At 39.4% G+C, this 27,408-nt stretch overlaps 1 protein-coding gene across 4 annotated transcripts in view; it reads left to right on the forward strand.

Annotated features, from left to right (window-relative positions):
* Positions 1–6,744: 6,744 nt before the first annotated feature.
* The window catches only part of NCOA5 (nuclear receptor coactivator 5), a 29,772-nt gene continuing 9,108 nt past the window's right edge, over positions 6,745–27,408 (forward strand). For 2 of the 4 annotated variants that reach the window (XM_081149798.1, XM_081149796.1), the window contains exons 1-3: positions 6,748–6,852; positions 18,034–18,100; positions 26,611–26,934. In XM_081149798.1, the coding sequence (XP_081005924.1) occupies positions 18,063–18,100; positions 26,611–26,934 (362 nt within the window). In that variant the 5' untranslated portion in view covers positions 6,748–6,852; positions 18,034–18,062. Of the gene's footprint in view, positions 6,853–18,033; positions 18,101–26,610; positions 26,935–27,408 lie in introns of all 4 variants that reach the window. The other 2 variants (XM_081149799.1, XM_081149797.1) reach the window with 2 other exon arrangements.

Genomic DNA, 27,408 nt, shown 5'->3' on the forward strand with positions numbered 1-27,408 from the left:
TTTCCTCATCTGTGAAGTGGAGAAATGGGATACCGATGTTTACTTTGCAGGATAGTGGAAGGACTACGAGAATTTATATGGGAAGCAGGATATTGAAGTCATTAAAAAGCATGGATTCCACCACTAGTATACTGCTCTGTGACCGTGGGTAACTTGCCCACCTCTCTGAGTCTCACTTTTCTCACCTATAAAATGAGTATAGTAGTAATACCTACCTCTTAGGGTGTTGGGAGGATTCAATAAGGACATATATAAACTCAGAACACGACTGACTCAAAGAAAGCACACACCTTTTAGCATGCCCTGAGGAGACTTTCTCATCCCAGCTGTTGGCTGCTCTGTTTAGAACAGAATCCTTGCTTTTTAATATTGTTATAACTCTTCTGAGCATCTGGAGAAGCCTATGGGCCCTGCTTAGAAAAATGCTTGTAAATGCATAAAATATGCTAGAGTTACAAAGAAAACCAATTATATTGAAATACAGTCATCAAAATATTAAAAAGACAAATGTGTGATATAGCACTGTGTGGGCTTCCTTATTAATGGATTAAATAATAAGATCTAGTGGCAAGTCTAAAATTTCCATAATTCCAAAGTAATGATGAGTGCAAACAGTAATTCAAGACATCTGCAATGACTGTAATGTGATATGAAATATCTGTGCTTTCTGTTGGAGACAATGTAGCAGGCTCTGCTAATACTACTGTTTGCTGCCTACGTTCATAATTGAGAGAAAGGCTTAATTTCAGTTACAGGTAAATGAAAATAAGGAAGTAGCTTTTTCCCATCCAAGTTCATGAACCCCAGGTTTATAATATATTTAGCATCTCTTTCTGCTCAGCTGTCACAGCTTAAGAGGTAACCTGGAAATTCTGCTCACATCCCATTACATCCCACTACACGGCCTCTGATTGGAAAAGTAATTTCAAAACAGAAGTGCACGCTCCTACAAGAGTGTGTAATAGGCTGACAAACTACTGCTTATCGAGCAGTACGTGGAAGGCACTGTTCTAAGTGTTTTACATATATTAACTCAGCTCCATTCACAGTAACCCTTTGAGATACTGTTTTACAAAGAAGGAAAATGAAGCACAGAACCCTTAGCTAACATGCCCAAGGTCACACAGTTTAGTAAATGGTAGAGCCAAGGCCTGAACCTAAGTAGTCTGAATCCATAGTCTGTGCTCCTAGCTACCATGTTATACCATCTCTCAGAGTGTGGGGGGGGGGAACTGAGATTTTAACTGAAACCTTTGGGATAAATAGAAGTTAATTAAACAGGTAACAGAGAAGGGAGGAGAGAGGGTAGAGATGTAGAAAGGAGGGTGGGAGAGGATTTTAAGCAGAGGGAATTTTAGGGAGGGATGTTACTTGGTGTTGAGCTAGCTTGGAGGAAGAGGGAATCTATTATACCTACCTGTGATCTTATATATCAAAATCAATTTTGGATTAAATATTTAGTTATTAAAAGGGGAAAAGTAAACCATAGTAAAATTAGAAAAGGAAGATATATATTTATTAAATTTTCTGGAGGGAGGAAAGTAAAAAATGGATCGCCAAGGCTGTGTTCATTCTGGAGGCCCTAAGGGAAAATCTGTTTTTTTTTGCTTTTTTCAGCTTCTAGAGGCCTCCTGCCTTCCTTGGTTTATAGCCCCATCCTCCATCTTCAAATCCAGCAGTGTAGTAACATCTTATAATCTCTCCCTTCTCCCCCCCATAAATGGATATATTACCTCCCCCCCAACTTGCTTCCATCTTCACATCTCCTCTGACTCTGACACTCCTACCTCCCTCTTATAAGGACCCTTGTGATTACATTGGGCCTACCTAGATAATCCAGAATTACCACCATCTCAAGATCCTTAACCTAATGACATCTGCAAAGTCCCTGTCACCATATAAGGTAATATATTCACAGGTCCCAGAGGATAGAACATGGACATCTTTGGGGGACCATTATTCTAACTGCTAAAGTTATGTATATGGACCTAAGTGGATGTGTCATAAGGCTGGGCTCCCTGATGGCTAGAAGGGACTTTAGTGTGACCATTCTGCAGTTCCCTGAGCTACTTCTCTCAACATACAACAGAACTTGCCAAGTAGGGGCAGTTCTATTCTGATCCACTTTGTTGGCAGAATCTTACTTTGAGGCACTATTAGCTCAAACTCAATATCATCACAACAAGGTTCCCTCCACCCCCACCCCCAATGTCCTAGAGAACTAAGACTCACTGATCAGCTGCCAGTTACATTTATTCCACTTATTCCACCTGTGAACAGAGTAGTCTGTGAAAACCCAAGGGCCTCTGTGTTCTAGGGATGGTCTAACTGTTGGCACAAGCAAATTTACAGAAACAAACAAACCATGGTGCCATAAAATGAACTTAGAGAATCTAAGACGTATGAGCTAATGAGCCCACAGGATGAGACAGGCATGATTCTAAGAACTTTAAGCATGATGTGCACTACTCATTTAATTTAACTTACTTTATATTGACCTTGGGAAGTACATACTATTCTTGTCCCCATTTTACAGATGAAGAAAATGAGGCACGGGGAGGTTAAAGAATAAGCTCAAGTTTGTCCAGCTAGAAGTGGGGAGTAGAGTTGTGAACTAGGCCAGTCTGATTCCACAGCCTGTGTTCCGATCCACCAAGACTTCAAAAATGGTAAATTCCCTAGTAGACTTGAGCCAAGAAAGTTGGAGCATCAGAGGTCTGTTTACATGATGCACTGGGTAAATCCTCAGAATGGCACAGGTAGGTCTTGGCGGTGGGGGGATGGGAATTTTGTGAAGCCTGTGAGGTTAAGCTGCAGGCCTGTCTGTCTACACTCTCAGTGCCTCCCTCCTTACCTCTCTCAGATGGTCCTATTGACCAAGGATTCCCACTAAGACCAGCATAGATATATAAAGAATTTCTTGGCCTTTACTAGGTCATGTGAACCCTTTGGGAATTGGAAATAAGAGATATCAATCCCTTTGCCTGGAAAATGCATTTGTGTACATAATATTGTAGAGGATTCTTGGCAAAAATAATTACTGGCTGAGAAGGACACAGCATCACTTCTATGTATTCCTGCCAAAAATGCATAACCTGAATCTAACAATGAAGAAACATCAGATAAGCCCAATAAGGGACAATCTGTAAAATAAACGGCCTATACTCTTCAGAAATGTCAAGATCATAAAAGACAAAGAAAAGGGAAGAACTGTTGCAGATTAAAGGAGACCAAAGAGACTTGAAAACTAAAGGCAACATGTAACCCTAAACTGGATCCTGGACCAGGATAAAATTGTTTCTTTTGCTCTAAAGAAGATTAGTGAGGCAATTGGTGAAATTCAAATAAGGCCTGTAGATTGGATAATACAGAGAAAGAAATAGACAGAGAGACAGAGTTATAAAGCAAGCAAGGTAAATGCTCAGCATCAGGGGAAATGGGTGCAGAACATTCAGGAATCCTTTGTGCTATTTTTGCAACTTCTTTAAATCTGAAATTATTTGAAAATTTTAAAGAAATTTTTAAGAACCCAGAGTGCTTCATTATGTAGGAAATGAGAATTGCACAGAACCTGTGGCCTATCTGAGCTCTACACACCCTTCACATCTCCAGGAAAAAAGGCCGAGAAGTGTCCTCATGAAAAACTAGCAGAACAGGACAGCAAGAGGTTCCTAAACTGTGCAGTGCAATGCAAGCCAAGGGTCAAGAGTCCAGGTCACTCACCTCCAGTGTTCTGTGACCTTTGGCAAATCATATAAGCTCTCTGTGCCTCAACTGAGTCACCTGTAAAATGGACGTAGTAATAGTATTTACCAAGGAGAATATCTATATGACATTAGAAAAGGGAAGGAATTCTTAAACAAGACACAGAACACTACAACCAAAAAGGGAAAGGTTGAAACATATGACTACATTAAAATTTAAAACGTTTGAATGACAAGACATCATTAATAAAGTAAAACAATAAACCACAAAGAGAAGACCTACCTCTAGTATCCAGTATCCAGAATATGTAAACAAGTTCTACGGATCAATAAGAAAAACATAAATAAACCCAACAGAAAAGTGGTCAGGAAATATCAACGGGCAATGCATAAAGGAAGAAACCTGAAAAGCCTGCAGAAAAGAAGCTCACTAATTCAGGAAAATTAAAACTAAAACAACGAAGATATTGTCATCAGCAAAAATACATAAATAAATAAAGTCTGGAAATATCCAAAGTTGGCAAAGATAGTAGAATTGGTACTTAAACATTGTTGGCAGGATATACATTAATACATCTTTGGAGAACAATCTGACTAAAACCTCCTTAAATTCAAGATGTGATATACTACAAAGTCAGCAATTCCACTCCTGTACCCAAGTAGATATGTACTAATGTGCTCAATGCAACACTCTTTGTAAAAAAAAAAAAAATCGATTCTCCAGTACAGATATATAAATTGTGGCTTATTTGTACAATAAAATACTATACAGCAATTAAAATTAATAGATTAGAGCAGTAGTTCTCAAATTTTATGGTGCAATCAGAATCGACAGGAGGTCTCGGTTAAAAAAAAAAAAAAAAATTTTTTTTTTGCTGAATCCTACCCCTGGAGTTTCTGATTCAGTGGGTCTTGGATGGGGCTGAAACTTTACATTTCTAACAAGTTCTCAGGTATTACTGATGTTGCTTGCTGGTCCAGGGACCATACTTTGAGAACCACTAAACTAGTTATATGTTTCAACACAGTTAAATCTTGAAAACTTAGTACAGTTAAAAATATAAAAGCAAAATGTGAAAGGATACATAAAATATATCTAAACACATTAAACAATTGGGGAGAGATATATACCTTTATAATAAAAGTACAAAATACACATAAGAATGTATTTCAGGAGAGTGATTATCTCTGGGAAGGGAGGGGAAGGAACTGAGAGGAGAGTCTTAGTGGTGAGTAATAAAGGTACATATAATATTTGATGTACTTTAATGTATGTTTAAAATTTTAAGAAATTTTAAAAGTTTAAGTTATATAGTATCTATCTCATGGGGTTGCTGTGAGAGTAAATAACATCATGTGAAACTTCTAGATGGATAAAGATACCAAGATAAGCCCGGCCAGGCGTGGCTCAGCAGTTGAGCATCGACCTAGGATCCAGGAGATCGAGGTTCAATTCCCAGTGGGGGCACGTGCCCGGGTTGCAGACTCCATCCCTGGTGGGGGGCGTGCAGGAGGCGGCCGACCAATGACGACTCTCATCATTGATGTTTCTATCTCTCTGTCTCCCTCTCCCTTCCTCTCTCTGAAATCAATAAATATATATTTCAAAAGAAGAAAGAAAAAAAAGATAGCAAGATGAAACTGGGTCACAGAATCTCTATCCCTGTATATCTAACCAAAAAATAATTTAAAAGTTAAAAGGTATCAGAAAATTAAGAGAACTAATCAGTTCAACCAAATGACAAAAAGGGCACAACTTTATGGCACAGGAATCCAAATAGGGGTAACCAAGGAAGGAAAAAGAAGATTCTGAACTGATTCGAGTGTGGTACTTAACCTGCCCCACACGAGTATACCAGGAAAGCAGGTGAATCCACAAAATCCTGACAATTCTCACCTAGAGTGAGTGAACAAAACCACCTGGGGAAGCCCTGGCTGGTTTGGCTCAGTTGCTAGCGCGCTGGCCCACCACAGACTGAAGGCTCCCGGGTTCGAGTCCAGCCGAGGGCACACACCGTGGTTGCAGGCTCCGTGCACAGGGCTCCTGCCCGAGGCGACCAGAGGATGCGTCTCTCTCATCAATGTTCCTCCCCCACCCCTTCCACTCTCTCTGAAAAGCACTGGGGAAAAATATCCTTGGGTGAGGATTAAAAAAATAAACAAAAGAAAGAAATCTGACTTCCCCTGGTGTTCAAATTCCACAGCTACCGTTTTTACTTGGCACAAGGAGAAAAACTAGACCCCGTGGGGTTGGAGGCATTTCCTGACTAATAAAACAGCTTACCTGACTCATATAGTGATAGATGTGATGAACTGCGTGTATTTACAACGAATTCCATTTCCTGTGACAAATATATTCTATAGATTAAATAAACAATACAACATTATACATGCTTCACAGTCAACATTTACATTCTGGGAAATTTATTCTTGGCATTAAATATTCCAAGAAAAATAAATAATTCAAGAAGAATCTGTGACTATATCACTGAAGTCTTTTGCCTCCTGTCAGTGAAACGAATAGGGTACATACACAGCCTATTTAAATGTAAATCCAAATAAAACATTTTTTCTACCTCTCTGCTTTGTTCCTTGTGATCCGGAGGTTACAGGAATATATGTATGTGTGTGTGTGTGTACATATATATATATATATATATATATATATATATATATATATTCTCCAATACACACTTCTAAGGTGTTTGGGGTTTTGTTTAGTTTTACGCGAGACTAAATCAAAGTACTTTAGGGTTTATAGGATCTATTTTCACAGAGGAAATCTGGCTCTCTGAAAATTAGAAGAAAGGCGAAGCCCTTTGGGGAGACCCAGCCAGGGACGCCGTTACTAGGCAACCCCTAGCGTTCTCAACCGCCTCCGGGGAGCCACTTCCCCGCCCTCATTGCTAAGGAAATCAACGCCCCAACTCAGCCCTGCCGTAAACCCGCGCGCTTTTGCGACACTGTCGCGCCTGTCGCTGCGTGCGCGCCCTCTGCCCCCACTCTCCGCCCCAACCGCCATTGCCTCGTGCCCGCGCCCGTCGGTTGGTGGCGCCTTTGTCCTACGGCGAGCAGGTGGGCTGAGGCGGAGGTGGAGGCTGCGGGCCTGAGGCGAAGGAGCGTCCGGGAGCCCGCCGTGCCGGTAGCGGTGAGTGCCGGGAAGCGGTGGCCGTCCGGGCTGACGAGCAGGCGGTTGAGGGGGACCCGGGCCGGATAGGGAGGCTGAGCCGGGAGGGCCCGCTTGACGCGCCACCGCGGCCCCCTCCGGGTGCGCGCGGGGCTGCGCATGCCTGGTGCGGGGCGCGGCCTCTTGCTCTCGTGCGGCTCAGGCCCGGCCATTCCGGGAGGCCGGTGGTGGGCTCTGGTCCCACTGCGCCTCACTGCAGCCGCCTGTGCGCGAATCGCCGACAATAGCCCGCTCAGGCTTCTCTGTAGGGTAGGGCTGCACATCTCGCCCCCTTCTCAAAATGGTGAAGTCGCTCGCCTGCAGGTCCTCGGCGAGTCGGTGGCGCAGTCGGGATTCGAACCCGGGGCGCGCCTGTCCGCCTCACCCGGCGTTCTTCGTGGCGTACAGCGCCGTGCGGCGAACCGAGCGCTGTCCTGGATCGCCGCCGCCTCGCGGGCCCTTGACAGCATCCTCTAGGCGTCTCCTTGTCATGTGACACCCCAATCTATTTTATAACGCGGACCCCGGGCCCAGAGGAAGGGGAAAGAAACTGTGCCGAGGTTAGCGACAGAGCCAGCACCCCAACTTGCTAGCTCTCCTGTCTGGTGACCCATGGCACTTTTCACTCCGGGACAGCCCGCCAGGGGCTTTTTTTAGGACGGCGTTCCCCAAATTCCAGGCTCTCGCGTTGCACCTTTACGTTCGCGTACCGTCTGTACTGCTGTTTATTTTGCCAAATGTTAATTTTTCCCTTTAAACTGACTCTCCTTTTTTCCCCTCCTTACATATATTTGTTTAAGGTGGAAACGTACATCACAACCGTATAATGGAAATTGGTTGTTTTTCGAATGCTCATTAAAAAATAAATACCTATTTATTAAAATAAAGTGTGTCCTTGTTCCTGCTGAAATTATTCTGCATTCCACACTTTGGGAAACGCTGCCCTAGGAGTATGGGGTTAATTGTTCTGGCCTTCCCTCTGTGCACAGAATTTTTCCCTGAGGCATAGCAGAGTGTGAAATGCCCCAGGATCTTTGGGGATAGTAATTAATATTATAAGCGTTCTGGTTGTAAAGTGTTCTCATTATTGACTTAAAAGTGATAGTCTGGGGGAACTGTCCGCTCAAGTGCACCCAGTGTGCCACCTCGGTTTCCTTGTAGCATTGTGTCGTGGTAGTCACTTTACAGTTCATAAAAAGATGTTTCTGCAGACGCTAATGGAGCAGTTTGGGGTTTTGACAACTCGAGATTTAGCATTTTCTGATGAAACAGTCTGGGTGTGAAAACTAACTTTGTGTTGTCTTTTTCAAACCAGTAAAGCCCAAACATTGTATTGTGGGTATTGGAGATCACTTGGCTATTTGCTAATCAGTTTCTTCCTTCGTTCTGATTTCTTTGCCTTTCTTTTAACTCCAGATAGTCTGAAACCTCTGACAAAAATATTTTAACCTAGAACATAGAAACAGCAATTCCTTGTAGAATGTGCTGGAGAAACCATATTGCAAGGCCCAGTAGAAGGAATTTTTCTAGGTGCAGGTTACTCAGTGTCCCATGCCTGTAAACACACGTTTAAAGAGGGCATTGACAAATTAACTTATTTATAAGCTAACAGTCTGTTCTATTTGTAGTCTGTTCATAATCTCTGTTCTTGTGTGTGAGAGACCATATTCACTTTAATTCATTGAAGGTTATTCTGAAAAGTCAGCTCAGGCTATTCAAGGATTTTTTTCCTCATGCTGTGTTAAAAATATATATATATCCATATTTCTTGGGATTGCTTTGGTATGAGCACAATATAGAAATTAAGGCTAAGGTAATTTTCTTCACATTTCTAAGCAACAGCCCTGTGTAGAATTTGATTTTACTCAAGAGTCAGTTTCAGGACTTCAGCAAATGGAGCTACAAGTCCTCAAAAGCTAAGAATAAACATCTTTTGGAAAGGCTTTAGAAGTCTGATGAGAAAGTGCCTGATGATTTCATTTTAAATAACGATTGCAAGCATTCCATCTCTATGGCCTGCAGATGGCAGTACCTTTGTATGGCTTATTACTAATGTGAGAATTACTCAAATTCAGTTGTACTTTTAAGAATGGGAAACCTTTGGAGGAAATATATTTACTATTTTATTCCCCTTAGCAATTTTTGTTTTTGACTCCCATGAAGAATGAAATTATTATTTCTGAACTCACTTAGTAGTAATGATAACATAACTAGCAGTGCATATGGTTTGCAAATACCAACTCATTTGCTTTCAATCATTTGTGAGATAGCTAGACTGGTATCATTATATCTTTTTTGCATAGGAGGAAATAATGTCTCAGGTTAGTTTTCTTGCTCAAATCATGTATTGAAGACAAAAGATTTCATGATCAAGCAAAATTGGGACATGTTGAGGTAAAGCCGTGTCTTTACTCCAGAACTTCTCAGAGGCTTTTCACATGCTAAGCATATGCAATGTGGATGTCCAAGGGAGGAAGATACCATGATGCCTATCTCTCACTATCCTCCCAAGAACATCTTGAAATACCAATGTTTCCCAAAACTTATACTCTTTCTGCTACACTTCATTTCCTCTCCATACTTGTGGTTTACTAATGATTACTGTGTGTCTGAGACAAGAGTTTTTAAAGCTCAGTTAGCTGTTTTGTGCCAAAAGATTAGTTCTGTGAACAGAATACGCTTTTAGACTATTAAGCAGAGTTAAACATTTAAGAAATTAGAAGGGTAGTACCAATAGAAAGTTACCCCCATGTTAGTCTCATTAATGAGAGACATTAACAAAAGGATCAGGGTAAGGCCACTATCTGAAGCAGCAGCACATTAGGGAAATATGAAGTACACTGACAGCTAAATATATAATACCAGCATGCCTGCTGCTTTTTAAATGGTGGTTTTATTACTACCAGATATGAATATTTATAGGGATGGTCATTTTAATTCTTCATCCTATCACTAAAAAAATAGAGATAATAATCAACTGGGCCAGTTTTATGTTAAGAAAGTAATTCCCCTCAAAGAATCAGAACTTTTTCAGTCCATAATACTCTTTTTCTCTCTATTTCATGCTCAAAACAACATTATTGTTGACCTTTATAAAGGTAGATGACTGGGCAAGGAACAGAGCAACTTAAGTTGCATTGGAGAGCAGAGTGTTATAACTTAATAAAATATCTTGAGTGGTCCCCTGATTTGCATCTGGGACGATTGAGTTATTGAAGATATGATTGATCCTACAGCAAGTAGGTGAGCTTTGGAGAACTTTACATTAAAGTAATTTGGTTTTTGCCCTGGCCAGTGTGGCTCAGTTGGTTGAGTGTTGTTCCGTGCACCAAAAGGTCGACAGTGTGATTCGTCCAGGGCATGTGCCTGGGTTGTGGGCTTGATCCCCAGTAGAGGGTGTGTGGGAGGCGGCCTATCTATGTTTCTCTCTCCCTCTCCCTTCCCCTCTCTCTGAAATTAATTAAAAATAATAAGTAATTTGGTTTTAAGTGAATATACTTAATTGTGCAATTGGAGATTGAGGTACTAATAATATGTATTTAGGATCAGAGCTGATACAAGTTTATTTTTAATCTCTCGTAAAGTTATTTTTTATATCCAGAAGAAAAAAATAGGAAAAACATGATTTTTGTTCAGTTTTAAAATTTAGGATTATAACCGTGTAACTGAACCTTTTGCAGCCTTTGGGAAACTTACATTAGGATAGCATCAATCTCTAGAACACTTTGATGGAAATACAGATCCTTGGATACAGCTCCTTACCTTACTGGTCTGTGGAGGTGGGAATCTGTCTTTCAGAAGCCACCCCTGTGGGTTTTTTGTGTATATTAAAGTTTAAGAACCCCTGATTTAGGACTTCAGAAAATTGGTCTTCCCTGGAAATAGAAGATTGAAGCAGGTTCTAGTATGAATCTATTCATATCCCAGTTACTAATAAGAAATGATAACTCTGGTTTATGGTTGGGTTTACATTAATGGATTCATTTCAGGCAGATCTTAGTTTAACTGTAAAATGTTTCATAGTTTGAGCTAGAGGTAATAAGAAAATAGTTAGAATTTCTGTTGAGTTTTTTATATTTTTAATTCCTTCTACTTAGTTGGATGCTTTTGCCTTCTTGAGAACAAAGAAAGCTGACCTACCAAGAGTTCATGGTCTGCTTATTAACTTTAGATTTGCTCCACTTTTCTCTTAGTGGCATGGATCTGAAATTGTATGTGTGGCTGGTTTTCTTTTTTTTGCAAAGAGCTACATTTAGATATTTTAAAAAATGCCGCCGAAGAAGTAGATGTTCTAGCCCCTGCCAGCAAAACAATACTGACAGCTCTAGTTTGCAGAATTTAGAGAGAACTTTAGTTGGCAGTTTGCCCTTTATTAACCAAAGAAGTGTATAACATGTTATCAAAAAGTGGCAAGCTCGGTGGCTAATATTTTTTCTGCCGTTTTACAACTAGGTAATTGGAAAAAGAAGCTTAAATTGTTAGGTTACCTTTTAAATGATCAGATGTAATTGAAGAGAAGTGGTGGGCTGCACATGCTTCCTTGGGGGGGGCAACTGACCTTACATAATTGGATGTTATTATTACCTTTAGTACTATGGAAACTTGGGCTCATGATTCCATATCCTTTGGCGGAAGCTGTGTGGCTATGTTTTCTGTACTGTTTTCAGAGATTATACTTTTACAGATTTTGGCCATTGTCATGATACTTTTTGGGAACAGATTATGAGTTATTTCCCCTTGAACACAAGAGTTTAGAGAAATTTCTGAATGGAGGACCTAAGTATATTATATTATTAGTATGCACTAAAGGGATAAATAGGTAATAGAGTAGTAGTTCCCAAATACCTGCCAAGTATCACCTGAGAAACTTGTTAGAATACAGATTTCTAGGCTTTATTGTGAGATTCTAAAAATTTGAGACAGAGTCTGAGGATGTGATTTTTAATCATCTTATCAGGTAGTGCTGATACATCTTCATTAAATGTAATGTGGAGAATGAAAATAATATGTATATAAATAAGGATGGGTAATGGGAAATTGTCTAATGGGTATAGAGTGTTTTAGTTTTGCAAGATGAAAAAGTTCTGGAGATCTGTTGTACAACAGTGTGAGTATACTTAACCCTACTGAACTGTATGTTTAAAAATGCTTCAGATGATAGATTGAATGTTATATTTTTTACCACAACTATATATTTTTAAGTATATTAGAAAAAAATAAGGTAAGGTGGTTTGTTGTTTTATTTCTTCTTGAACAGTGGGTTAAACTAATAGGTTGTTGGCTATTCATGACTTCTCTGGCCATCAGTTCATTTTATATCCCTTTATTGAAGGTAAAATCATAACCTTTTAAATATTTTCTCCCACCTGTTCTCTTCAGTGTCAAACCCGTGATCCTTGAAGAGCATTATAGTGGGCAATATTTTAAATGTCTTAGGTTTAAATAGATCCTCCTCCCTTTTTCGGATTTTTTAGATAACATGCATATAGTAAGCCTTCATTGTTTAGCTTCACTAAGACTTCTGTGTTAGTTCATTCAGTTCATAGCCTCCTAACACGCCCTCTTGCCCAGTTTCTTCTTTTTCCACAGCAAAGATTTTTTTGTGATCTAGGCTAACTATGGTTTGCATGTATAGTTCCTCTCTGTTTTTCTCTTTCTATCCTCCATTCTCTGCATTAAAATTTGTATAGTATTTATAACTTACTATGTCCTTCAAGCCATTCCTTCACCTTGTCATGTGCTGGAATGACTTCTATCTTCCTGATAAACTCCTACTCATCCTTCAGGACCCAGTTTAGATGTTACTTTTAGGACTTCCCTGCCTCCTTCACCTCCCTACTGAGTCCGCCCCCTATTCTTCCCAGTGTCCTCTTTGCCCTGCTCCTCTCCTCTGCCATACACACAGTTAGTCCTTCATTATCTATGTACATGTTCCTCTCTCCTTTATTAAACAGTGAGTTCCTTTAAGGCAGAGACTTTAGCCTTTTCATTTCCATATATCTAAGGCCTAATACTGAGTGTGACACAGTAGGCATAGAAGCATTTGATGTACTGATTATAAACTATCCTTTTCAGGTTCATTAATTTAGTTCTCTTAAGGATCTCCACTTGTATAGTTTAGTTGAAATTTTACCTGTTTTAAATAAACCTGTATTTTACATTTTTTGTAGCTCAGATTTTTTTACTAGTTTAGATTAGCTCACCTTTGTGAATCCAAATTATTGAGTTTTTTTCTCTTAGCTGATATTCTCCTTAAGTCAACATAACTAACATAGGTAGAATATACATTTTATCAGGTTCAGAGAAATCAAGTAACTTGACCAAATCCCACCCTCATGCCCCAAAGTAGGACCAGAACTCGTATTTTGTGATCCTAGCCAAGTGTTTTTTCCTCAAAAGAAGTAAAAAGGGCAGGAAATTAAATTTTGGTAGAGATTTTTTTGTCTAAAGAGTTGAAGTGACTAGAATGTCAGTAACAAAAGCCGGAAACATTGTAGTTTGAGATGATACAAATTGAAGTGGTAATTGAATAAGTAGGTCCTACTCTATTGGGTGTCTGGGTCACTTAAACATTGGGCCTTTTCCAGATTCCATCAGCATTTGATCAGGGAGTCCTAGCAAGATTTCAAAATGGAAACCATGTCCTCTACTCTTTGTTGGAGGCAGCATAGCATAATGTTTAAGCATTCTGGTTTCAGACAGACCTGGATTTGAGTCCTAACTCTGCCTCCTGAATATCATGTGACTTCATATAAGTTACCTGATTTCTCTAAACCTCAGATTTTCTCATTTGCAAAGTAGAGATCATAATAGGACTTAACTCCAAGAGTTGTTGAAAGGATTGAATGAGATAATGCACATAATGTTCTTAGTAAAGGCCCTGGGACAGAGTAAGCATTCTGTAAATATGTTATCATTTTCCCCATTTCTGTTCCCAGGAATAATATTCTAATACAGTTAAAGATATAATTATTTTAAATAGAGAATGAAAGATAATCAAAGATGAGGGAAAGCATAATTTTCAAAGTAGGTAAAGGTTAAAGCAGAGCAGTTCTCTTATCCCTGATAGTTACAACATAATTCATTATAATATCCCTGATGTTACAATATACCATCAAAGTAACCTTCATATAGCTTAAGTACTTCATATACTTCATACTTCATATAGAGAAGTACTGTTCTTTCCACTCCCAATTTGGGGAGTTTAATATATGATATCCATTATCTTGTCAGTATGGTTTTTCAAGTGGCATTATTATCTTTATCAATTTAGTAATACCTGGTTTTCAACTAAGTCTTTTGGGGAGTTTTGTTTCATTTATAATCACTTATTGAAATTATATAGGCTTTGTTCAACGGCCAATGGTAATACTATCACTAAGTGCTGTGGTTCATACTGCACTTGTTCAGAGTAGTTTACATTGTTTTCCATTGCAGTGGCATGGAGTATAAAAATTGGTTTTAAGGTAAAAAGTTATTTTATGATGGCACAATTTTAAAATAGAGCAAAGCAGTTCTTGGTACTGTGAATGAAACATGCATATTTATTTATAACATTATCCAAAGACCATTGTGTGAACCTGTTTGGCATATTAGTCTAAAATAAAATTGTAGATTAGGTATTGTGTCTTTCATTGGGAGTTCTTTACCCCATTCTTTTGTGCTTTAAAACAGCTCTGCCACTTCCTGTATAACATCATGTATTCTTAATTATTTTCGGGGGGTTTTTTTTCTTTTATGTAAATCAGTTCAGTTGATACTCTTTCTCTTGTCTAAAAATTCTTATTTGAGAAGTGCTTTTAATTGTTTTCAGAAGACCAGTTGGAAATTACATATACTCTGGCCAAGGTTAAGCACCTCGTGGTAATGGTATTTTTGAATGGCATACACATTGCTGATACAACTAACAAAATATAGAAGTACCAACCAAGCTGAGGTGGAGGAGAGACTGAGAGACTGACTTTTGGTCTTAAGGATATTTGGCTGAGATAAAATATAGCAGGAGAAGGGAGCACCATTTCTTCCCTTTTTCGTGAGGAAGAGGCATTCCACCTATCCTTGGAAATTCCTACATTGCCACTAACTTCTTGATTAAATTCCCTACAATTATGGCTCCCCACCTAATGTTTAGAAAGTTTCCTTCTCCTTTACGTTAATATTTTTTCTGTTTCTTTGGTGTAGCTTATATATGTATACCTATAAAGATTTAGGGGGAAAATAATCTTATTCAATAATTAACACAAAAGCCCCCTTTACCAGTTCCAATATTTGCATTTTCAGAGAGAAAACTTGTTCAAATGAACTTCCAGTCTCCATGGATGAGTTTTCAAATTGTGTGACAAAAAATTGGGGTGGGGCAAGGTATTTTTTCTTGACTCTAAATCTTTGCTATACTGTGATCAAGCTCCCTGAAGTTATTTGTACTTTTGATAGCGTCTCTTCTTCCTGTATTTTTGAACTCACAGGTTTTCCAAAAGTTCTGTGTGCACATAAGTTAAGATTTTTTGTGTGTGAAGATTGGTGGTATTGACAGTTTAGTTTTCCTCACTGAAAATCCCCAAGCCCTATCCTAAACCAAGTAGTCCTCTTAGATGGCAATGAGATTATAAAAAATTCCCATGTCTCATTTTCTCCATGTCTCACCCAAGATGGAGCTTTAAGGAACTCTTAAATAGGGATGATAAACAAACACTTGGCACACCACACTAAATACTCCTAAACTTAAGAAAATCGTCTGAGAGAGCTCTTTTTTACAGAAGAAACATAAGCCACACCATCCAAGTATAATTGCTCTGGACTACTCAGTGAAAATAGATACTAGGAGGCAAATTACAATCAAAATGGTTTAAAGCTATAATCTTGAATTTTTAAATAATAGTGCATATAATTTCCCCAAAATTTCACCAACTTCAAAGTAAGATACTTACCTCCTTTGTTCTAACTGGAACCAGTTTTGCCCCAAAGGTACATAATGCATTACTACTTTGTCTCCCCAGTCTTATATGTAGGCACTCACAGAACTGGATATAATTATACAGTGTAATAGTTCCTTTTCATATGATGAGGGCAAATTATACAGCATTAATAGAAACTTACCAATTAAAGTAATACCACGTTTTGTATTCTCACCTAAATGTTAGCCACATCAAGTCAGAGTTTAGATGAGTGTTCATAATATTTGGAACTCTGCTAGGAAATATGGTACTTATTTAAAAGAAACCTTTACATCACCACCCCCCACCCCCAGTGTAGTCCAGAGACACTTTGAAAACAACTCCAAATCAAAGACATCACATTTCTCTCTGAATCATAGTCACCCTATATTAGAAAGCAGTACAAAGTAAGTGATCACACTAGGTCAGTAGGCCCTTCTAAACCTGAAATGATATTCTTTACAATTACATATAAAAGAACTAGGTATTTTCTATAACGACTGTCATTTGTTATGTGTAATTAAGATGTTAATGAACCTGTAAATTGTGAAAGTGCCACATGCAGTACCAAAGCCATAGTTTATTGGCCATTTCCTACGTGGAAAATATTTTCTGATTTTTAAAAAACAGAGGGATTATAGCCCAGCTGGTGTTCTCAGTGGTTTAGTGTTGACCCCATGAACCAAGAGGTTACCTGTTTGATTCCTGGTTAGGGCACTTGCCCGGGTTTCGGGCTCAACCCCCATTAGGGGGTGTGCAGGAGGCAGTGGATCAGTGTTTCTCTCTCATCAATAATGTTTCTCTTTCTCTTTCCCTCTCACTTCCTTTCTCTCAAAAATATCAATAAAAACATTTTTTAAAAGATGAAAAATTGAGAAAACAGGGATTATAGCTTGTGTCTGCATAATTGAAAAGGTAAGAGGCAATTTAGAATATGCTTCTTTGGCTATTTAGATTTATGTTGCCTTCAGTTTTGTCAAAAGCCATTCTTCTAGGCATAATGGAAAGAGAGTTCTGATTTAAAATGAAATAAAGATTGTTATCACTAGAATAGGAGCTCAGAAGTTGTCAGTATAGCCGGGTAAAGTCTATACCAGCCCTCTTAAGTTCTTGTTTGTTTTGTTTTGTTACTATTGTGGTCTTTCATGTGATAGGACTCTGGAATTTTTTAAATACATAATTACTATTTTTAAGCACTCTAATTATGTGAGTGCTTAATACCATTTAATGTCATTAGCTACAATATCAATTGCTTAATATGGAACAAGGGCAATAAAACTACACTGCAGCAGCAAGCAGTTTTATTTCTCTCTCAACTAAAGTATGAAATTTTTAATTCATTTATATATATTTAAGTCATAAAATTGTCATGTTATCGTTTAGGCATAAATTGGTACATTTCTTTAGATACTTCATTAGTTCTTATTTGTACATGGTGTTTTTATTATTTATTTCCATTTTTACAAAGCTAGTTTGTTTTGTTTTTTAGCAACCAGGCTTTAACTGCAGAAATTGACTTTTCTGCACGTTTATATGATTCTCTCCCCAACCCTAGTTGTATATGCCAAGCTTCTCTATAATGAAAACTTCTTATAAGGAGTGTTTTATTACCTAACCCTACTATGCCAAGTGCCAGTTCTTACTCTCAGGTACTTATCTATGAGGGTCATAGATGTCAACATGTCAGATACTTTCTTTAGAAAAAAATTAATCCATTTCTTTCCCACATCTCATTCTGGAAGAGTCTATCCAATGGAATACAGTACAAGGCATACTAAAAGGAGGCCCTGCTTCATGGAATATTAGAAGTTTCAAGACAATGGAGTCCAGCTCTTTCTTCTTTGTAACATAAAATGGAATTATTTGCCTTTGCTCTTTTTTTTCTTTTTTTAACACTCTCCTTATTTTTCTCCCCTCAAAAAACAATCTCCCCCTTTGGAGGAGGGGGCAAGCATTAGGTTTAGGGCTTGGCAAAGTGTTGAAGCATTGACATAGTTTTACACAAATTATGTGTTAGCTAGAAATCTGAGGACATTCCTTACCAAGCCATGACATTGTACTGCCATAACTTAATAAAAACTGCCCAAGTGTCAGTGTGTCTGCTGAATGGATTTTCTTACACCATCTGGTTGTCATTGTAGTTCTTTTGTTGTTGCTTTCATTTGAAATATGCTGATGATCTTGTTTTTATTCCGTAGCATTGAACAGATGGGTTGATTATTCTTTTCAGATATTAATAAGGCAGCGGAAAGAAGAAATATGAATACGGCTCCATCAAGACCCAGTCCCACACGAAGGTAAAGTACCCTGAAGCAGTGAGTTACCTTGGGAGAGTTGGGCTCTGGGGAGTTAAGCCCAACTTCATACATCAAGGGTCTTTTCTTCCCCCCAACAAATCAGAAACACTCAAGCAAACAATAAGAACATGAACCATGTGTGAAGGGCCTTGCTGCTTTTTTAAAACATGCATCAGGAGATGCAGAGGAAGCTTTGTGTTTTCGGTGGCAAACTCAGCAAGTTCAGCTTGCAACATGAGCTGCAGGCGATTGGAAGAGGATAAACCTCTGTTCGTCCCCAGCTCACGTGTCAGTGGGAGCCTCCACAGCAGGAGGAGTGCCCCAGGGTCGTTGGTGTGTGCCATGCTGCTGCAGCGGGCAGCAGAGATTCAACACTTCATTCCAAATGTCTGCCGGTCCAGATTTTAACCCAGGTTTACGGAAAGTGCTGCTTGAGAGATTGCTGCTGCGCCTGTGCTGCAGATCCCATGTTTGATCCCATGCTTGGGTTACCCACCTGAGGGGAAATAAAAAGGGCATAAACACTCCACCTCTCAAAAGTCTCCCTTTTTCTTAGCTTTCCTGGAAATAAAAGGCATTTCCCCCAGTAGTCTGTCTTCCAGCACATACAAAAGAAATCGTCCTGATGTGTACCCTGGAGATAGGCATTAAATGGCCACTTTTTGCAAAGAAGAGCCTTGTTAATATTACCATTTACACCAAAGATGAGTATATTGTATTCAAAAGTGTCACCCCATAACAGCCCACAAGTGGATGGCAGTATATGCAGTTTTGTGTGGAATGCAGGCAGATATGTATTTCATATCTCGTGTCTCTTCATGGCCCAAGTGGATACTTTGTGGATTTTGCTTTTGTCCCTAAGTAAATGCCAACTTTCCATAGTAAATTATATACCGAAACTACGTACGTACCACGGTAAACTATATTTCCTACAATGAACTGAACCCTGCTGAGTACAATGAATCCTAATTTGTACTGGTAGCTCCACAGGTCACCTGGGGACATACTCAACTGAGCATAACACAACTATCCTGCTTTGGGACAGAAATACTTATATTCTGTTGCCAACTTATAGAAAGAATGGCTGCTGTATGTTTGGTGTTTATGCATCCACTTGGATATGAAGGGTGGGTATTTTCTAAGCTACCAGGGATAGATTACACGTCTGCTACAGAGTTCAGGCAGACCCTAGGGGCAGGGTAATGCTGCCAATTTCATTCGGATTCTTTGAGCACTCTGCCTGAGCGGAGGAGTTGAATCTGATATAACAACTACCGCTGTCAGGTGGATGCCCTGGTCTCACTACAGAAGTGAGCATATACATTGGTATTCTCTCTGTTCTCTCTAGCACCATCAGGAATACCTGCAGCTTGTAGGTAAACACTTTGTTGATTGACTTTGTGAGTATGTGTAAGTATCCTAAAGAAAATAAACAAATCTACAGAACTTCAACAGTTCCATATAATTGCTTCCATTATGCTGCATCTAACCATGCTGCAGATTTGGGGCAGTCCCATCTGTGTTGCATCTCTTGCCCCAGTAAACATGGAATACAGGTGGCTAAGAACTTGCATCATCTAATGGTCAGAACTATGGGACTCCCATTGGAAGCTGTGGTTGCCATATGGCTTGAAAGGAGACGTTGTGTGTATCCACTTTCCAAGGAGCTCTAATGTGTGTTTTGCTTAACTAGGTAGCTTACCAGAAGGAGTGTGGCATTGGTAAATATAAAGACACTGACTTCACTAGTAAAATCCTCCCCCATTCTGTTTTCCCCGTGATGTTTATGATCTCTGGATCAATGTCTGTGTTTCTGCAGACAGAAAAGGGGTGAGGGGTACATTGCAGAATACAGTGTAGCTTCTATTTGTGCTATGAATTGAGAATATTTTATGTCTTCCTACTTACGATACTTAACCAAGTGATTTAAACATTACCACTTGATTGTAACTTGCAACAAACAGTGGCAATGTTGGGGAAATAACCAACTCCCCTTGTTGGAATCCAATATAGCCATTGCCAGGGCATTAAATTTAAAAGATTAATTTTATACCAAGCTAAAATGCAGATCCATAATTTTATCTTTAATGGAAGAAATAGCTTTATGCTTTTTTAAAAAAATAATATTCCCCCCTCAAAAAAAAACAAAAAACCAACATACAGACAACATTGTAGGGGACCTTTAAAAATGTTCTCCTTACCAGGTATATAAATAAATGTGATTTTTATATACCTTTTAAAATATCACCTTCCTCAGGAATAAATTTTAAAATGTGGTGGTTTAGGGTGTGGATAGGGCAGTGGCTTTTTGCTTTATTTACAGTCCATAGATGGGACAACTAGGCTAATTTAAATTCCACTAAGAATCAGTCTTCCCCTTGGTGATATGTCCCTAAGTAGGTTTCTCAGCATGTTATTTAACATGCTCAAGTTTCACACAGTCATGTTTAATAAGGTTCAGGGAAGAGGGATGTTCACATTTAATAAAATCTTTTCTGAGCTGCATCTAAAACCTGAGCAGAGTCCCAGTTTTTTATCTTTAAACATTTTTTAAACCTACAACCAAACAAATTGTAAACATTGTATTTAAAATAGAACATTAACATTTTGATCATTGCCCTGATCTTGCCATGCATTATCTCCTAAGATATACCAGTAGGGCAGAAATAAAATGCAGTAAGTAGGCAAGATGTGTGAGTAGTTAGCCTGGAAGGGGGTGATCATTTCTCTGAGGGTGAACAGTGTATATCACATTACTCTAGGTACATGCCTATAGTCAACGCCTTGAATTGCAAATGTACCAGTATGTTGACAAGAAACATACTACCTTCATTTGACAACCCTAATTTTCTCATGTGCTCCCAGCCATGGGGAATGCATTATTCACATGGCAGGGGAATCACTGTACCTATGAGAAACATTTCCCTTAAGTTGTACCTTTTTGTGTTCAGTGCTGCTACTTTTAAATTGTCTAAGCATGCTGGCAAGACCTTTGTAACACCTTGTTTTGCTGGACTTTAACCTTGAGTGTCAAAGCACCTAGGTATCTTTGGGAGTTTTTACAGGATTATCACCTCTTCAAATATCTGTGTAAGGCACAGTTCTGCTGGCGTTGCTCTCGGTTCAGTAATGTGCCTCCCTAATGACTCCAACTGTCAGTGTGTAATTCTAACAATATCGGCCCAACCAGGCACAGAACTTTGCATCAGACATCCCTGCTCTGGATCAAATTTCATCCTGAATTCTCATCATTTAACCCTTGGATCACTTCATTTGACTCCTTTGAGTATATTACATAGTTACCACTGCAAGTAGCCTAGCACTGGTGCTAGGCATTAGGCCTTCTTCAAAGACTGGACCGTGATTCTGGTTGTACCTCACATGTCCTCGGTTTCCATCTGAAGCTCAACACCTTGATAATCCAAGTCTTGAAGCATACTCCTACACAGATGTGGCTTCCAAGTGAGACTTTGTATTTCTTCATCCTTCCCATATGACCTGAAGAAGAGCAAATAGAATTAATTAATCTACATCAAAAATTCTGCAGAGTTTTCCTCATATTTTTGTTAAGGATTTTAGAACTGGTGCCTCTTCAGTGAAAGTCATCAAGGACTAGGTTCATCCGAAATAACCTAGCTGTAGACAAGTTTCTTATATGGCCTGAAATGGTTTCTACCTATCCACAGTGTTAATTCATTTGATAACTGCTTGCTCCTTGGGTATGCAACAGCCCTAGCTTTAGGTGGGACTCACAAAGACTCCAGGCTGCAATTATCTCTGTACTAACACTTAAGAAGAGCCATCAGTTCTCAGCGCGTGCCATCTCTACCACCAGAAAAGTCATATTTGTGCTTGAGAAAATCATCAGAGTGCTTCCTGGGGAGAAAGACGGGCACTTATAAAATTTGGATCTGTGAGGTATGTTTCATTGCGCCCCATATCCTCTGTGCACCTACCAGCAAAATTCTGCACAAGTCTGTTGTCTTCGTTTATGACAGTAGCATGAAGCCATCATGGTGGGTGATCAACATCACACAGCATCCAGCCATTTAGATAATTATATTTGTGGACAGTATCTGTGACAGAACAGAAGTATGAAGAGCTGATGAAGGATTTGTCTTCAGGGGGGGAAAAAGGCTGGACCTCCCAAGGAAAATATTACAGTGAACAAAAAGATGTTGACAAAGAAGAGGACAAAGGCCTTCCTCCCTGATTCCTCAGTACAGCCAAGGCGAAAGGAAAACATCCTGCGCTTAAAGCTTCAGTCTCCAGCCGAAGACAAGTTCAGAGCCCCTCTCAGTCTTCAAGATGATCAACGATCAGTTCTCACTCTGTAGACTCTCAAATGAATAGTGTTCTACACTACTCCTTTAGTCCCCAGGAAGAAAAGTAATTCTACCAGAAGCACATCACTTGCCATCTGAGCCATACATGGCTTTTTCCTTCACCCATCCCTTTCTTACCTCTCAAATGTTTCCAAATGATGGCTCTATTTCTCGAGGCAAAGAGAACTTGACTATTTTTCCCCTGCTAAATAGGTGAAGAACATATAATAGAATTTTAGTAACATTTATCACCTGCCTTCAGTTTGTGGACTCCAGTGCTGAAAGTTATTTAACCACTTTTTAGTTTCTTTTTAGCCTCTAGTGACCTGGTACATGAGGGTACACTGCATTTGGTCTCCAGTTAAACACCTCTGGTGCCATGGGATGATATTTTGAACCTTATTGTGCTCCAGAAACTTGCTTGTAACCCGCTTGTTATCTGAGGTCATGCATCTCATTCAGCAGGCTTCCTCCTTGCGGCACTCTGAATTCTGCACACTATACCACCCTTTTGATAGCTGGTTCTTGCTTTGAGAAAGATGGGGGCAGCAGCAGGAGCCCTGGGAGCCCTTTTGTCCTGGGGAAGTTCTTTGTTTGGGTCCTGAAGTCACCCTAAAGGGTTTTTTGTTTTTGTCTTCAGAAGAACAGCAGTCTGCCATGCTACTCATCTTTTTGCCTTTTCATTTTAGAGAATTACTATCCTCTATCCCTACTTCCACCACTTTGGTTCTTTTCCCCCTCGTGAATAAATATCATTTCTTCTACATTTTTACCAGAAAGCAGTTGAGAGGGAATTAGTAGTTGTGTTGCACATGGACTTCAGGTTCATTGAGGGAAGGGGGGAGTGCTTGCCTTCTCAAACTGGAAGCATGAACCCAGGCTTTGGGAATTTAGGATTATGGTCAACCTCCAGGAATGGACTCTGACAGGTAAGGTATTTCAGTGGGTTCAAAAGCATGAGAACCAAATATGGCATTTATAATTATCCTGAGACTGAATAATACGGTGTTCTTATCTGCATCCCCACCCCCATTCCCACCAGCCCAAGGCTTTGTGTGTGGTCTGTGGTCTGTCAAGCTCATGATCTCTCTCAGCCCTGATTGCCAAGAACACTTGAAATCTGATTCCACCTCTAATGACTACTTCTAACTGCTCCCCAAGGCAGGTTTATCTGCTCATCATTAATCCAAAAATACTTTATAGTTGTCCCTTCCCATTGGATTCTGTTTGCCCACATTATACACTATATCAGATGTTATACATATTAGGAGGATTATATGACAAGATAAATTGAAGTAAGAATCTTGGTTAGTCTCTAATTCTAATAGAAAAAATGTTTAGCTGTCCTCATTTAAATCCCCTGGTCTCCCATATGTTTGCGCCCACAAATCAGGAGTTCTTGTGAACCTTAAAATATATGACAAGGACTTTTCATACAAGCAAAGTTGTTGTTTAAATTGTTTTTGCTATGCCTGTAGATGAAATGAAATTGGGGTTTTCTACCAAGCTGATGGCATCGTGATGAATGCTTAACGTGTAATCGTGGTAGATGACAAAAATATCAACAAAACATGGCTTCTGCTCTTGAGGGGCTTACAGTTTAGTTGAACAATTAATTAAACATTTCCTAAACTTTGTGCTGTGTCCTAGAGATACAAAGCCTCCTACTATTTAGTGGGGAAGCCAGTAAACAAATAGTTACAGAACAGTGTGATAAGTACAGTAATAGAAATATGTGCTGGAGCAAGATTCAGTGTGTTCATGGAGCATCTGCATTCCAAGTATAGTGGAGAGTCACTGATAGCCCTTGCCCTCTTGGACTTAGTCTAGTAGAGTGTACAGACAAGTAAAAACAAAGTGCTATGAGAGGATGTGTGTGGCCAGGATTTAGGGGCAGAAGATCAACTTTTAAACTAACAAATTGAGGGAATAAGATTTTTACGCTGAGACCTAGAAAATGAGTATGCATTCATGCCTGCTGCTCAAATAAAGGCATCAGGAAAAACCTTGGCTAGTAGCTGGAAGGCCAGTATGGCAAGAGAGCGGTAAACTGGGGATAGGATGAAATGAGGTAGGAGAATACAGGAACCAAGGACCATGCAGGATCTCATTAGAACTAGAGATCTGGGATTGAATTCTAAATACTGTGGGGAACCACTGAAGGATTTTACATATTTTTTAAATCACTAGAATCTGAAGAAAGACTAGAAAAGAGGCAAGAGTAGACATGGGAAAACTACTTTAGAAGGCCTTTGCTGTGATTTTAGGGAGGGAGGATTATGGGTTGACCTTCAGTGGTACCAGTGGAAGTAAAGAAATGTGGACAGAATGGATATCAATTTCAGAAAAAGAATGAATGAAATTTGGAAATGTGATTAGAAGAGTGGATGACATCCAGTTTCCTGGCTTGAGTAACTGAGTAGGTGGATATAGCATTTATTGAGGTGGATAGGACTAAAGGAGGAACATATTTGTTTGGGCAAGATCAAGTTCCGTTTTTATGGAAGAGGTAATACTTAAATGTGGGCCAAAACAAAAGATATTGTTGGAAAAGAGTAAATACTAGATCAAGATGAATAATAGAAATAGTAAGTGCTCTAAGAGTTGAGCAGGAGGAGATCATCAGCAGTTTCTAGGGAGATTAAAGACTTCTTGGGAGACATGGGACGTGAACTTGCCCGTGAGGATTGGGTGATACTTGGATTAGTGCAGCAAAAATATTCCAGGTCAACAAACAGTATGAACAGAAATATTATGGTATTTGGTGTGAGATAAGTCTTATGAACAGCTTAAGTGAAACTGAGGAAATTGAATTAGGAAATGGAGGAAAAGTAACAGTTGGAAGGGGCCAGATTTGTTAGGGAGGGGTGCCCAAAAATACGATAGTCAAGCTGTGATGGGCAATGTCGTAATTTGGGTGGTTAATCTTGTCTATGTGTTGAATGAATTGTGAAGTCTGGAAGGTTGGTTTCTGTTTTGTTTTTTGGAAATTTATTGTTGCCAGCCTAAGGGTTTGAATTGAATTTATAAAACCAGTGAAGAGGAAGAACAAACAGTATTAAAGTGACTTAATGGAGATAAGGAAGGAAGAATCAAAGTTAACTTAAACCTTGGTAACTGGGAAGATGATTTTTGGCAGAAGTGAAAATGTCAGGAATGGGACTGAGTGGGTTGAGTAAGAAGTTTAATTTTAGCTATGTTGAGATTAAGTTTCCAGTGGCGTAGCCTGTCTCATGAAGAATATTGAATCAGAGAGGGCCAAACATATCTGTGACTTCAAACATTGTTTAAAAAACAAACAAACCTTGTCTTAGCCTGTTTGGCTCAGTGATTAGAGCGTCAGCCCACGGACTGAAGGGTCCCGGGTTTGATTCCATCCAAGGGCATGTACCTCGGTTTGGTTGCAAGCTCGATCCCCAGTCGGGGCATGTGCAGGAGGCAACCCTTTTACTTTCTCTGAAAAAACAATGGAGAAAATATCCTTGGGTGAGGATTCAAACAAACAAACCTTGGCAAAAAAGTTACTAGATTCTTATAAACCTCAAATTGAGAGAGACCACTAATTATGTTGAGAGACAAACTGAATGTCTTTACTGTGTGTATCTTTGTACTTTTTCTCTTTTCCCTTAATTTGATTATCCTGCTAGATACTTTAAGTGAAGTTTTTCTGCACTTCAAGGACAACTCTTTTGATCACTGTTGCTTTGTATGAAATTGTGTATTTGCTCTTCTTTTCTCCATGAGTCTTGCCCCTGACTGTCCCCAATTTTTCCCCCTTTTAAAATCTCTTTCAAACAGGTCTGGTGGGAGAAAATAGGTTCTGGGGAAAAGACACTTTTACCTTGAAAACCTGTTGAGATTGAGATGGTAGATTGGCATGCATAAGGAATGCTGAATTTCTTACTCCCTGAAGCCTGATAAGTACTATGGCCCCAATCAAAACTTTGGGCTTTGGGTCATACATTCTTTCTTTGCCCTAATCTTTTGAGATTGTAGAACCTACTAGTCTTTGTTTACTGAACAGATGGATGACTGCCCTTAAAATTTTAGTCATGTTCTCACTGTTTTGCTACCATGTTTCATAGAAAAAAACGCTTGGAGGGTGGGGGCTTCCTCTAATAAAGAGCTGAAGGGTTAGCTACCTTTAATTTCTTTGTCTTAACATCTTCTTGCTACCTCCCACAGAGATCCATATGGCTTTGGAGACAGTCGAGATACAAGACGTGATCGATCCCCAATTCGAGGAAGTCCAAGGAGAGAGCCCAGGGATGGCAGAAATGGTCGAGATGCCCGGGATAGCAGAGACATGCGAGACCCCCGAGACTTGCGGGACCATAGAGAGAGAGACATTCGGGATCACAGAGACAGCAGAAGTATGCGTGATGCTCGGGACATGAGAGATATTAGAGACTTCCGTGATCTAAGAGACTCTAGGGATTTTCGAGATCACCGAGACCCCATGTACGACAGATACAGAGATATGAGAGACTCCCGAGATCCCATGTACAGGTACATGTACAGCTCTTCTGCTTGGTTTTTTTGTAATAGTATTTTTAATGTGTGTTCTGCTAAACTAATTGAAAGCCCTGAAGGACTGTGATTTTATCAGCCTTATATCTCCAGTGTCTCTCATATGGCAGATATGCTGCTCAGTAAGTATTTTAACGAACAAATTTGGGTCTCTCCCCATGGCCTATTAAAAACAACATTGTACAAATGGAAAAAAGATGAAGTGCAAATTGTTTTAGCAGTGCAAAAGCACAGGGAAGATACACAAATGACCAATAAATATGAGAAAAGATGCCTGACATCCTTAGTCATCAGGGAAATGCAAATCAAAGCCACAATGCTACCACTTTATACCTACTAGCATGGCTATAATCATTTATTTGAAAGACCAAAAAACCACAAAAATAGCAAATGCTGGTGAGGTGTGGAGAAATTGGAACACTATTTTACATTGGTGATAAGAATGTAAAAATG

The sequence above is a fragment of the Miniopterus schreibersii genome, assembly GCF_964146895.1.
Source record: "Miniopterus schreibersii genome assembly, chromosome: 10".
In the NCBI taxonomy this organism is placed as follows: domain Eukaryota; kingdom Metazoa; phylum Chordata; class Mammalia; order Chiroptera; family Miniopteridae; genus Miniopterus; species Miniopterus schreibersii.